The sequence below is a fragment of the Eretmochelys imbricata genome, chromosome 15, assembly GCF_965152235.1.
Source record: "Eretmochelys imbricata isolate rEreImb1 chromosome 15, rEreImb1.hap1, whole genome shotgun sequence".
In the NCBI taxonomy this organism is placed as follows: Eukaryota; Metazoa; Chordata; order Testudines; family Cheloniidae; genus Eretmochelys; species Eretmochelys imbricata.
This window is the reverse complement of record NC_135586.1, coordinates 55,476-68,537: the sequence shown is the minus strand read 5'-3', so window position 1 is coordinate 68,537 and position 13,062 is coordinate 55,476. Positions and strand designations below refer to the sequence as shown.

The following is a 13,062-nucleotide window of genomic DNA, read 5'->3' as shown; positions in this document are numbered from 1 at the left end:
GCATTAGCTTTGCTGTGTATCTGTGTGCCCTGGTTTGTCTGCCTCTTTCAGATCTCAGGGGCATGGGTGATTTGCTGAGGCAAGAAGCAGACTGCAGTGACCTCCCTCCCTTCCTCTACATAGGGGATGCAGGGCGGCTGTAGACTAACCAGTGTGTGTGTGTGGCAGGAGGTGTGACACAAGTGAATCCTCTGGACATTTAAAAGAAAATTAGCTTTTTCTGCTCTTGTTAAGTTCTAGCAAAGTTGTATTTTGGATTATTGGGGTGTCCTTTATTGCTGCTCATGGGACTGAGTGCCAGGGTGCGCATGGGGAACAAGAAGAGGTGAGACCAGCTACATACAGCCTTAGTGTCTCTCGGACCTGCCCTGAATAGGGGAGCAGAAGGGCTGAACAGATCTAAAACCATCCCTGGACCATCCTGGCTGTTCTTGGGCCTGCGTGCAGCTAGTTTGACCCATGACAGCCCGTGGTCTGAGCTGTTGCTCGTGGGTGAGCAAGAGCATAGTGGGATTGTACTAGGAGGACTAATTGCACTATTGCAGGTACTACACTCGCACTGAAACAGTGTAGACAAGACCTTTCACCTTGGATGGGATTGGACTGTGCCCCTGAGCCATGCTTCTGCCTTGCACTGTATTAGGGCTGTTGTATAGTTCAAGAACAGGGTTAAAATAAGCGTGGAAACCAGCAGACATAGGGTGATCTCGCCAGGATACCAGGCTGAAGAGGTATAACAGTGGACATTGTGTCCATCATTTCTACATCATCTTCTGTTCCCTGAGGCTGAAGAGATCTTCCCCTTCAAACATGGAGATCCTCCATGCAGCCCCAAGCCTCAGGTGCCAGACTCGACGGTTTGAGGGGAGTGTAATGACTGAGATAGCTGCTGCCACTGCTCAAGCCAAAATGGCCAAAGCAAGGACACCTGACAACTTCACTGTAATCCTTCAGGAACTAAAAAGATGGGGCCTGCTCCTGATAGGATCAGGCCTCAAGTTTGTAGGAAGGCTGGTGATCTTGTGACACTGATCAAAACTGCCATGTAGGAACCCCATGTTTGCCTGTTTCCTGGTCCCATTTTCTCTCTGCACAGGCTAGCAGTGCTGCAGAGGCAGAACCTTGAGCCGTAGGACGTTGTGGGTGTGGAAGTCACCAGGTTTTTGCAAGCAATTCCCTCAGATGATTAAGGATCTCTGAAGGGAGGAGTGCCTATGCATCCTCCAGCAGAAAGGCAGTGGGGGTAATGAGATGCAGAGGTGAAGGGAGAAGGCAGGGAATCCTTAAGCTTCTGGAAACAGGGATGCAGGGGACATCTCTAGCATCTCTGCAACACAGCAAAGGATTGGGCTTGGGGTCAGTTTTTCAGAACACTTCATTTCAATTCCTATTTAGAAAAAGAATAGTTGGCAACTTTCCCATTGTTCTGAGTTTCCGCTGGAATCTATCCCTGAGCGTGAACAGAGCCAGAGATGACGAACATCTCACAATGGTGGGATAAAAGGATGCTTTCTTAACACATACCAGTAGCATTCAGACAGCACCTAGAGCTCCTATCAGAAGTCAATACAAATGGGATGTGAAACCCAACAGTGTAGTTTAAATTTGGTTTTATTTATAATAAAAACCAGATAGCCCCATTCGTCTCAGCTAATCCCCTATACTTATACCAGCAGGGCAGTAGTCCTCACAGGGCTGAAGAGTTTATTGTCCACATTCCAAACTTCATCAAGCTTAGCTGCCCCTTTGTTTTCCCTCTGGGCTCCTTCATGAGATGTGGTAAACCTAGTTACAGTCAAAATGCTATCATTATTCTTACTTCATTTTCATAGAGATCCGGGATCAAACCCAGTGGAGAGTTGACCATTCGGACTGTATTGGTGCCGAAGAGTTTATACTCATACTGGACAAGCTGTCGCCAGAACCCATTGTTAGGTCTGATGATGGGGCGGCAGGACTTGACCCAGGCATAAGCATTCGCGAGAGACATGGCATGGTACTTCATCAAATAGGCCAGACACAGGGCAGCTGACCTGCTGATGCCTGCAGCGCAGTGTAGCAGTGTCCGGCCTTGCTGTAGGTCCACATTATGGATCCTATCTGCCACGAGGTCAAAGTAATCGTAGAGGCGAGAGATGGGGGTGTCAGTTACAGGGATGTGCATGTAGTGAATGTCTGGATAGAAGGTGTTCACCACCTCCACAGACACATTGATGACAGTAGTGATCTGGCTGGCGAAGAGCAGGAGCTTGTTATTGGCAGCCGTACCATTGCTGAGGTACAGGCTACTGGTGATCCGGGACAGGCCATAAATGGACGGATGCCTGAATAAGATGGGAATAGTCCCCAAAACTGTATTCATTAAGGCAAACTTTATAAACCAGCTGCAATGGAGGGCTGCATCGTCACACTCTTTGCCTAGAGAAAACAGAGAGAAGACACTTGGGAGACTGAAGGCAGTAGATTGCTGCCACCAAACTAGTAAAGGTGAAGTTTTCACGTGCTTTAAAAATTAACTAGATCTAGAATCATCCACGTTAAAGATGGGGAAGCCATCTTAGGCCTCATCCAGTCCAGCTCCCAGCCAATGCATGATCGCTTTATAAATGCAGAGTGATTCCATCTGATGTCACAAGTGAAGCGGGTTTTCACTCCTTTTCCAAGAGACTATTCCACAGCCTAATGGAGTTCATGCTCACGACAGGCAAGCTGCCAAACAAATCCAAGAGCACGTGCAGTAAGCACATTCTGTACCACAAACACCTGCAGCAAGCCTTAGCCTGACTTGCAAGGATGCCCTAGATGTCTACTAGGGAAGACCATTGCAAGATTATGGACCGCGAATGGAGAAGGCCCTGTGCCCAGCCTTTCAAGACTGTTCTCTAGGGACACATCTAAACCCACCAACCCCAGCTACTGAATTAGAACAGTTACTGTATTAGACTCTCAACCTTTCCAGGTTACTGTAGCCCTTCAGGAGGCTGATTTGTCTTGTGTACCCCAAGTTTCATTTCATTTAAAAACTACTTGCTTACAAAATCAGACCTAAAAATACAAGTGTCACAGCACACTGTTAATGAAAAATTGCTGACTTTCTCATTTTTAGCACATAATTATAAAATAAATCAACTAGCATATAAATATTGTACTTACATTTCAGTGTATAGTCTATAGAGCAGTATAAACAAGTCATTATCTGTATGAAATTTTAGTTTGTATTGACTTTGCTAGTGCTTTTTATGTAGCTTGTTGTAAAACTAGGCAAATATCTAGATGAGTTGATGTACCCCTTGGAAGACCTCTGCATACCCCTAAGGGTACATGTACCCCTGGTTGAGAACTACTGTATTGGAATAAAGAAAAGGAATACTTGTGGCACCTTAGAGCCTCTAAGGTGCCACAAGTACTCCTTTTCTTTTTGCAGATACAGACTAACACGGCTGCTGCTCTGAAACCTGTATTTGAATACAGGCTCTGTCTCAGGTAGACAAGTCCTTGTTGAACAATACTAAGCAGCCATTAAACAGGGCTCAGAATTAGCTCCATCCCCTCCTCCAGCTTTCACAACAAGTTAGAAATGTACAGGAGCCCACTAGATGATACTGAGCTATGGCCAAAAGGAAGGAAAAACCCAGGCCCTATATTGTACAGTGATAGAAACTGTGAGAGGGCTGGGCAACAGCATGAACCACTGGGGCAGCCTTGCTTTTTCCAGCCAGGTGGAATCTACAGTGGGCAGCCTCATGCTTGGATATTTATATATAGGCTGGGCCGAATCTGAATTTTTTAAAATAATTTTGACAGATATATATTTTTTAAAATTAAATGGTTACTGATTTAAATTTTTGCATGAATTATGTGGGGGTCAACATCAAGCAGCATTATTCTTTGTATGTCTGTAACGTCTATCAGCTATGGAAATATTTTTTTTGTTGGTTTACGTGTATAAAGTAAAACTGACATTTACTGATAAAAATCTAATCCTTCCAAGCCTATTTGTATAGTCCTATGTGGATGAAAAGGTTTATAGAAACATAAAATGATGTATTATGGGTTTAAAATTATGAGTTTAGGTTACAAACATGGGTTATATATTGACTGCAGTCAATGCTTGCAGTTTATTGGTTATGATCTTGGGTTATGTATAGGGTTAAGATTGGGTTGTGTGTTTCAGATATGTTACAATTTACACATGAGAGTTACACTTGTGGGTTAGAGTTACAAATATGGATTGGATTTGGCATAACCAGTTATAGGTTTCAGGTAAATGGTTCATTTTACATTCAGATTTCATAGTAGCAGCCATGTTAGTCTGTACCCGCAAAAAGAAAAGGAGGACTTGTGGCACCTTAGAGACTAACAAATTTATTTGAGCATAAGCTTTCGTGAGCTACAGCTCACTTCATCAGATGCATTCTGAGCTGTAGCTCACGAAAGCTTATGCTCAAATAAATTTGTTAGTCTTTAAGGTGCCACAAGTCCTCCTTTTCTTTTTATATTCAGAGTTATGGATTGCTGGTGAGAGTAAAGATCAGCATTAGGATTCATTTACAGATTACATGTTACTGTTGGTGAGTTAGGGTTACAACTATGAGAGTAAATTATAATTTGTAAAGTGCACTGAACTCCTCAAATGGCAGGTACTATGTAAGTTCAAAGTGCTAGTATCAGGATTTACACTCTCAGATGTTTACCTGCTCTTTTTTCCCCACTGACTCTTAGCAGAGCTGTGCATAATGACAGGTTTCAGAGTAACAGCCGTGTTAGTCTGTATTCGCAAAAAGAAAAGGAGTACTTGTGGTTAGTCTCTAAGGTGCCACAAGTACTTCTTTTCTTTTAGCAGAGCTGGTTGCCTTTTGGTGCAGAAAACTGCTGTTTCTGCTTTAGGATTACACTCCTGCTCTGTCTCTATGAAAGTGTGGCAACTATAGGAGGAAACAGGAGCAGGGTGGCATGCTATCTCCTGCAGCGTAGGGTACTGCACCACAACTGAACTCAGAGTGCTTCAAGGAGAGGCCATTTCTGCATCCCAAAGCTACCGTTTGGCCATCCCTGCACAGCTGCAAGAACAGTCTCACAAGGTTACATAAAGTGCAAGGTGAAAGATAGCCAATGACCTCAACACATAATGCAAAATGGGGGGAAGTGGAGAAATTATACGGGTTACTTTGCTATCATTACAATCATTTCAAATCCTAATACACCAAGTGATCCGACAGTGCTTAACAAACACACACAGCGACCACTGTTCACAGCCTGAATGCACCCACTTCTGCATCCACAATAGTTTAGGGCAAAAGGTGTAGAAAAATGGTGAGCTGAGTGTGTGTGTGTCTTTCAAGGAAGGGAATCTGTGGGAGTAAACACTGAAAGGCTTTGTAGAGCTTTGGCAGGAGGTGCGGGGGAATGAATGTTCAGGTTCCTGAGACTTGGAAATCCTGAAACTTAACAGGGCTATAATGAGGCTCCCCTGCCCTTTTCTCAATGGAGGCAGGCCCTGGCTCATGGGCAGGAAGCCTAGCAGGAGACTTTATTCTCATTTGTAACCTCTCTGTTTGAACACAGGACTCTGACCGACTCCGTGCTGTGAATACTTGTAACTTATCATTCTGCTTATAACCCAGCATGGTTATCGGTATAGTGGTTATGTCTAGCAGCCCCAGGCATGGCCGAGGACTCTGTGGTGCCCGGTGCTGTACAGCCTGCCCCAAAGCGCTAGCACTGGAAGGCAGGTGGCTCAGTGGGTGCTGGGCACTGCCTGCCCCACGTGCGGGACAAGGGTGAGTCAGCCCTGCCCCAAGAGATGTGATGCTGGGGCTGTGCTGTACCTTCTGGCTCAGGGGTGGGCAGACTACAGCCCGCAGGCCAGATTCAGCCCACAAACCGTTTTAAGCCAGCCCACGAGCCACACCACGTGGCTCGGTCCTGCTCTGGTGCTCTGGCTGCACCGCTGGGTCGGGGCCGCTCACATGGCTCTTGGAAGCTGCGTCATGGCCCCGCTTCGGTTCCTATGCAGTCCAATGGTTCCCATCGGCGCTCCAATGGGAGGTGCGGGGACAGTGCCTGCGGATGGGGCAGCATGCAGAGCCGCCTGGCCGCACCTCCACGTAGGAGCTGGAGACAGGATATGCCCCTGCTTCTGGGAGCTGCCTGAGATAAGTGCCACTTGAAGCCTGCCTCTGAGCTCCTCCCCACGCCCCTGCCCCAGCCCTGATCCCTCTCCCGCCCTACAACCCCCTCGATCCCAGTCCAGAGCACCCTCCTACACGCCAAACTCCTCATCCCCAGCTCCACCCCTGAGCCCGCACAGCCTCCCGCAGCCCAACCCCAATTTTGTGAGCATTCATGGCCCGCCATATAAGTGCTATTCCCCGATGTGGCCCGCGGGCCAAAAAGTTTGCCCCCCCCCCCCCCCCCATCTAGCTGGCGGCCAGTGTCCAAGCCGCTCCGCGGCGAGGAGCTCATGGCCCGGCCCGGCGGGCCCAACCCCCCTGGCTCCGCACAGATATAACCCGTCGCGAAGGGGCTCCCGCAGCTGGGGCCTTCCGGCGACCCTGCTGGCGGCGGGCTGGGCCGGGGCCCCGGGAAGGGCTGGGAGGCTCCGGACCGTGGGACGCCCCCGCCCGGCTGCGCTCACCCCCCCGGGCCTGCACTCACCCCCCGTCCCCCCTGGCGCCACCTCCTGCCTCTGACCCCGACACCGCGCGGCTCCTTGGTCTCCGGGGCAACCGTCCACGGGGCCCGCGCAGGGACAATCGCGCCCCTCCAGCGCTGCGGGCGAGCCCGAGAACCACTCCCGGGATCCCGCACCTCGCCGAGCCCAGGATCGCCACCGGTGCCCCGGGATCCCGCACCTCCCGAGCCCCCAGTCCCCCCCGCATCGCCCCCGGGGTCCCGCCGCGATCGCCACCCACCAGACCCCTCTTCCCTGCGGCCCTTGTGACACGCCGGCCCCCGAGGCAGCGGCTCGGCCCAGCCGAGCCGCGATGGAGGAGCAGAAGGACTCGCGGCCCCGGGTCACCTTCTTCCAGCCCCGCGTCAACCAAGTGCTGGTGCTGTTCAGGTGCGGGCCGGGGCGAAGTGCACAGGGACCCCCCCACACTGCACAGGGAGCTCCGCCCCCCACGACCACCCCCTGGCACAGGGACCCCCACTTTCTCCCTGGCACAGGGACCCGCCCACTTCACAGGGACTCCTGGCCCCCCACTTCTACCACCAGGCACAAGGACCCCCCCAATTGCACAGAGACCCCCCTGCCTTCCACTTCTATCCTGGGGCACAGGGACCCCCTTGCAAGGACCCTCTGGCCTCCAACTCTCACCCCTGGGCACAGGGACCATCCTACCCTCTACCCCCCACTCTCATTCCCTGACACAGGGACCCTCGGCCACCCACTCATTCCTGGGCACAAGGGATCCCCCTAGCACAGGGACACACCCCTGCCCTGCACAGGGACCCTCCATCCCCCCACTCTTGCCCCTGGACAGGGAACCCCCGTCCCTGACACACACATAGGGGCACACCCCCGCCCCACATAGCGACCTCTTACCTCAGGCACAGGGAGGGAGCGCCCTGTTCCCCCCTCACCCTGGCCACAGGTAGTCCTTTTTCTTTCTCACCTTCCCTTGGGGACAGGACATCTCTCTGCAACATCTGTCCTCCTATTGACAGCCCTTTCCCGCTCTCAGTCTGAACACCCCACCACCCCCATTGGTACATCTCTGAGGGAGGTGTATTAGGGAAATGGGAAGGGAAAGGAGAGGATGCTCTGTGTATTTTTTTGGGTGAAGGAGGCAATTGAGATAAGTGTATTGGCAGGGGCCAGGGGTAGGACTGAGCTGTGTGTTCACTGAGGGGCTGGGATGAGAGGAGAGAGCATCAGTGTATTTGGTGGCAGAAGGGACTAGACTACATGTTCTTGGGGTGAGGGTGTTGGTGGCTGGGCTAGAGTTTCTCTCTCTGGGGGATGAGAGAGCCTGATAGAAATCCTGTATACTGGGTGGAAGATTCGGTGTGACCCTCTCAGTTAGAAGGCTCAGACTTTGGTGATAAATATCTGAGACCTAAAATACACGCCTTCGAGCCATGTGACGTCAGCAAAGAATGTGAACTCTTGAGTAAGGCAGGGTGACTCCATCACCGTGTGGTGTCTGGCTTGCGGGGCTGTGAACAGTAGGGCTAAGCAAGCAATGGTATTGCTTCTCCTGAGCGGGAAAACTATAACAAAGCCCCTTTCCCCTCCTCAGTCTGTTCAATGGCAGTGAAGTGGCTGTGAAAAGGTTTTTGCCAAAGAGTCACTTATCCACGGTCATCATCCGTGACAACACCAGTGTCCAGCGAATTCAGGAGATAAAGGTAACGCTCACACCCCTTCTCTGGCATTTGGAGAGACCCCCAGCACAATGACTAGAGCAAACCAGGACCCTACCCCCAGCACACTGCACTCCTCTCTCTGAGCTAGAGGTGAATGGTTCTGTAGCCCTGCTCCAAGGCACTGAGACATCTCGTCCCCAGAATAAAAGCATTGTTGACGGCTGTTAGAAATTATCTGAAATGGCTCCTGGTCCAGGAGCCATAGTGAGAAAGAAGGTCTGGTTTCAAGTCGGAATCCAGTTGTCTTGCTGTGAAGGTTGGGAACACCATGGAGGCAACATTCAATTCCTAGTGTAAAAGGAAGGTTTGTTTGCTGCACCAGTGAGCCTTGCTGGTCATGTCTGGGGAAAGGTCTAGGTTGGATACTAGGAAAAACTATTTCGCTAGGGGGTGGTGAAGCACTGGAATGGGTTACCTAGGGAGGTGGTGGAATCTCCATCCTTAGAGGTTTTTAAGGCCCAGCTTGAGAAAGCCTTGGCTGGGATGATTTAGTTGGGGTTGGTCCTGTTTTGAGCAGGAGGTTGGACTAGATGACCTGCTGAGGTCTCTTCCAACCCTAATCTATGATTCTATAATTCTGTAACTTCTCAGTGGAGCCCCTTCTACCTTCTCTGCAGCAGAAGACATTGGGAGGCCACCTCTGATTATGGATGAGGCAGGATCTGAGGACCACCTTATTTATTATGTGTCCTATAAGTGCTGAGCACTTTGATCCCAATCCAACAAAGCCCTGGAGCACATGCTTAATTGTAAGCGTGCAGGTAGTGTCATTGTCTTCATTGACATTAGTTCATGTGATTCAGCATTTTGTTGGATCAGGGCAAACCTTGCAGGATCTCTACCCAAGGGCTCTCCTCGGGGGAGTGGGAAACAAGAGGGAGAGAGAGCATTTAGAATAAGGAGGCCATCGGCTTTTCATGAAGGCTCAGGTAGAGTGCTGATTCTCCCTCCTGGTCTTAAAATATGGGTGTTTTCTCATTGGCATGGCCTGTCTGGGAGTTAGTCCTATTATGGAACATTAAGACCATAGGGAATCTCTGTCCTCTGGGATGTTAGGGGGCTCAAGCTGGACAAGGAGTGATCAGCCTGCTCAAAATATCTGGGAAGAACGAGCAGTGCTTGTGATGCAGGACTGATACGTAAAGCACGGAGACCCAGCTCCTCAAAGATATCTCCAGTTAGGTGCCTTTGAGCATCTGGCCCTGACCACCCAGCTCCCTGAGAGTGGGAAATAGCCACAGCTGTCAGGCGTTTACAACATTTCAGCAATCAGTTCCCTCTTGTTTTGCTCCCACTTGGTTGTAGATAACACATTGATGAGCACATTAGAGATACCAGGGGAGATTACCTCATCTCTGCACTGCACAGATTTGGGTTCTTCTGTACTACTCAGGTTCTTGTCCCTATGATAGCAGAACAAGGATACGGATATTAAACAAGGAGTCTCTAAGGTGCCACAAGTACTCCTTTTCTTTTTGCGAATACAGACTAACACGGCTGCTACTCTGAAATCTAAACAAGGAGACTGGCCCTACACATACCTCAATGGCATTTCTGTCTGTATGCAAGGTAGTAACTTTTGAACACTGCATCCAGTCAATTCCAGAATGTCAGGGAGTGTTCTCGGCCTCAGTGGGCAGATCTCTGTTGATCCTGGTGAAACCCAGAAAAGCTGATAAGGAGGCAGAGGTACTTGACCAACCTTCCCAGGTCAATTTTCAGAGAAGTGTTATGCATTTGAAAGCCCTCTCGATCAGCAGTAAGGGAGTTACTGTGAAAGCCCAGGGAGTGGGGGAGGATCCTGGAGGACACATCTTTCCCCAAAGTCTGTCCCCACTTTGGAGCTTTTTTGAACCATCACTGGATCCTGTGCTGAAAATCACACATTTGTTGTCCTAAAGGTAAATCACTTGGAGGAGACAAGAAAAAAGAGCAGTCACTTTTATGAGCATTTAAAGAAGAAGTTCATGAGTGACCAGCAGAAGAAGATATCGCGGTGGAAGAAGGAGTCTGATAAATTTGGGAAAATACTGGAGCTGATCAATCAGAGAACCAAGAACTTGGCGATTGCTTCTGCTAGTCTGACTATGAGGAGGTCCCAAGAAGGCAGCCAGCAAGCAATCCCCAAGAAAGAAGCAACCGTCATGTTTGAAAAATGATCCAGAGAGGCATTCATCCAGCACCCCTGTCAGGCTGTTTTCTTAGTTTCTAATGAGTTTCTTTCCAACATCTCTGACACTCAGGTTGCCTTTTTAGCAAAGAGGAGATGAAGAGAGTTAAAGCTAGTGCAGGGTCTTAGTTGTTTCAGCAATAAACTAATACAAATGAACTGAATAGCCATTCCCTTTCTGCTGCTTCTCTTGATAATCTGTTTTGAACAAGTACTAGTGATAAATCTCTCCTCGAATGATTTGCCAAAATGCTTTTCGATTCTGTGCTGGTGATTTGGAAGAAATCAGTTCTTGAAATATACTAAAAATGAGAAATTCATCTTTGAGCTGTGCGACAGATAAATTTGAAAGGGAATCTTCCTGAAAGCCCCGAGGATTCACTTCTCGTCATATGGTACAGAGCAGTTCGTGAAAATTACTCAATATGAGAAAGTCATTCGTAATCAGGTATCCTGATCTATTTCTCATGGAACCATCCACCAAAAACCAAGTCTATTATCTCTTCGGCATTTGGTAGAGATTTATGGTGAAAATTGCTAAAAATGAGAAAGTTATAACTGATCCTTGCTATAAATGAATGACAAATGGAATCATCCTCCAAAAGCCTTTCAGATTCGCTCCTTGTGATTTGGTAGATATCAGTTTATGATTTGGTGGTAATTACTAAAAATGAGACAGTTATTACTGATCACTGCTCGTAATTAGTACCTCATGGAATCATCCTCGAAAGACCTTTTAGATACTTTCCTGGTCATTTGATAGATATGGGTAGTGTAAATTGCTAAAAATGAGACATTCATTACTAATCAGATGTAGCTGTTGATGTCTCATGCACTCTTCCTCAAAAAGCCATTCGGATTCTTGCCTGATCATTTGGTAGAGATCTGTTCAAGAAAATTACTCATAATGAGACATACATTATTGACAAGTGTTAGTGATAAATTTCTCCTCAAATGATTCGCCAAAATGCTTTTCGATTCTGTGCTGGTGATTTGGAAGAAATCGGTTCTTGATATATACTAAAAATGAGAAATTCATCTTTGAGCTGTGCGACAGATCAATTTGAGAGGGAATCTTCCTGAAAGCCCCAAGGATTCACTTCTCGTCATACGGTACAGAGCGGTTCGTGATAATTACTCCAGATGAGAAAGTCATTCGTAATCAGGTATCCTGATCCATTTCTCATGGCACCATCCACCAAAAACCAAGTCTATTATCTCTTCGGCATTTGTTAGAGATTTATCGTGAAAATTTCTATAAATGAGAAAGTTATAACTGATCCTTGCTATAAATGAATGACAAATGGAATCATCCTCCAAAAGCCTTTCAGATTTGCTCCTTGTGATTTGGTAGATATCAGTTCATGATTTGGTGGAAATTACTAAAAATGAGACTCTTATTACTGATCAATGTTAGTAATTAATTACATATGGAATCATCCTCCGAAATCCTTTGATAATTAGCTCGTGGTGATTTCGAATAAAATCGGTTTGTGAAAATTACTAGGAGTGAGAAAATTCATTCCTCATCTGTCTTCTGATAAATTTCCCATGGAATCATCCACCGGAAAAGCAATTGCATTCTCTCTTGGTGTGTTGGAAGAGATCGGTTCATGCAAATTACTCAAAGTAAGAAAATCCTTATTTACAAGTACCTAGTGGTAAAGACTCCAGCAATCCAGATTCTCTCCTTGTGAGTTTGTAGAGATTGTTTCATGAAAATTACTAAAAAATCAAACATTTATTACTGATCACTGCTAGTAATTAGAACCTCATGGATTCATCCTCCAAAGACTTTTAGATACTCTCCTGGTCATTTGGTAGAGATGGGTAGTGTAAATTTCTAAAAATGAATCATTCATTCCTAATCAGATGTAGCCCTTGATGTCTCATGCACTCTTCCTCGAAAAGCCATTCGGATTCTCTCCTGATCCTTTGGTAGAGATCGGTTCATGAAAATTACTAGAATTGAGACAGTTATTACTGATCACTGATAGTCATTAACTCCATATGGAATTATCCTCCGAAATCCTTTCAGATTTGCTTCAGGTGATTTGTTAGAGATCGAGTCTCGAAAATTCCGAAAAATGAGAAATTCTTAACGGCTTAGTTGTAGTTATTCATTCGTCACATAATGATCCTCCTTAATACATTCCAATTCTCTCCTGTTGACTTGGAAGAAATCAGTTCCTGAAATATAGTAAAAATGAGAAATTCATCTTTGCTGTGTGCGACATATAAATTTGAGAAGGAATCTTCCTGAAAGCCCCGAGGATTCACTTCTCGTCATATGGTACAGAGCAGTTCATGAAAATTACTCAAGATGAGAAAGTCTTTCGTAATCAGGTATCCTGATCTATTTCTCATGGAACCATCCACCAAAAACAAGTCTATTATCTCTTCAGCATTTGGTAGAGATTTATGGTGAAAATTTCTATAAATGAGAAAGTTATAACTGATCCTTGCTATAAATGAATGACAAATGGAATCATCCTCCAAAAGCCTTTCAGATTCGGTCT

The 13,062-nt window shown here is 47.2% G+C and overlaps 2 protein-coding genes across 2 annotated transcripts; one reads left to right on the top strand and one right to left on the bottom strand.

The window, feature by feature from the left end:
- Window positions 1-1,795: 1,795 nt before the first annotated feature.
- DUSP18 (dual specificity phosphatase 18) lies at window positions 1,796-2,362 on the bottom strand. Its single transcript, XM_077835255.1, has one exon. The coding sequence runs from the start codon at window positions 2,360-2,362 to the stop codon at window positions 1,796-1,798; it is 567 nt and encodes a 188-aa protein (XP_077691381.1).
- A 4,624-nt stretch (window positions 2,363-6,986) lies between these two features.
- Window positions 6,987-10,532, top strand: C15H5orf52 (chromosome 15 C5orf52 homolog). Its single transcript, XM_077835328.1, has 3 exons — window positions 6,987-7,063; window positions 8,247-8,355; window positions 10,275-10,532. The coding sequence occupies exons 1-3, from the start codon at window positions 6,987-6,989 to the stop codon at window positions 10,530-10,532; spliced, it is 444 nt and encodes a 147-aa protein (XP_077691454.1).
- The last annotated feature ends 2,530 nt before the right edge of the window (window positions 10,533-13,062 follow it).

Coding starts and splice junctions, on each gene's coding strand:
- DUSP18 (XM_077835255.1), bottom strand. CDS start 2,362: ATGAATACAGTTTTGGGGACTATTCCCATCTTATTCAGGCATCCGTCC.
- C15H5orf52 (XM_077835328.1), top strand. CDS start 6,987: ATGGAGGAGCAGAAGGACTCGCGGCCCCGGGTCACCTTCTTCCAGCCC. Junction 7,064..8,246: donor CAAGTGCTGGTGCTGTTCAG/GTGCGGGCCGGG, acceptor TCCCCTCCTCAG/TCTGTTCAATGGCAGTGAAG. Junction 8,356..10,274: donor AGCGAATTCAGGAGATAAAG/GTAACGCTCACA, acceptor GTTGTCCTAAAG/GTAAATCACTTGGAGGAGAC.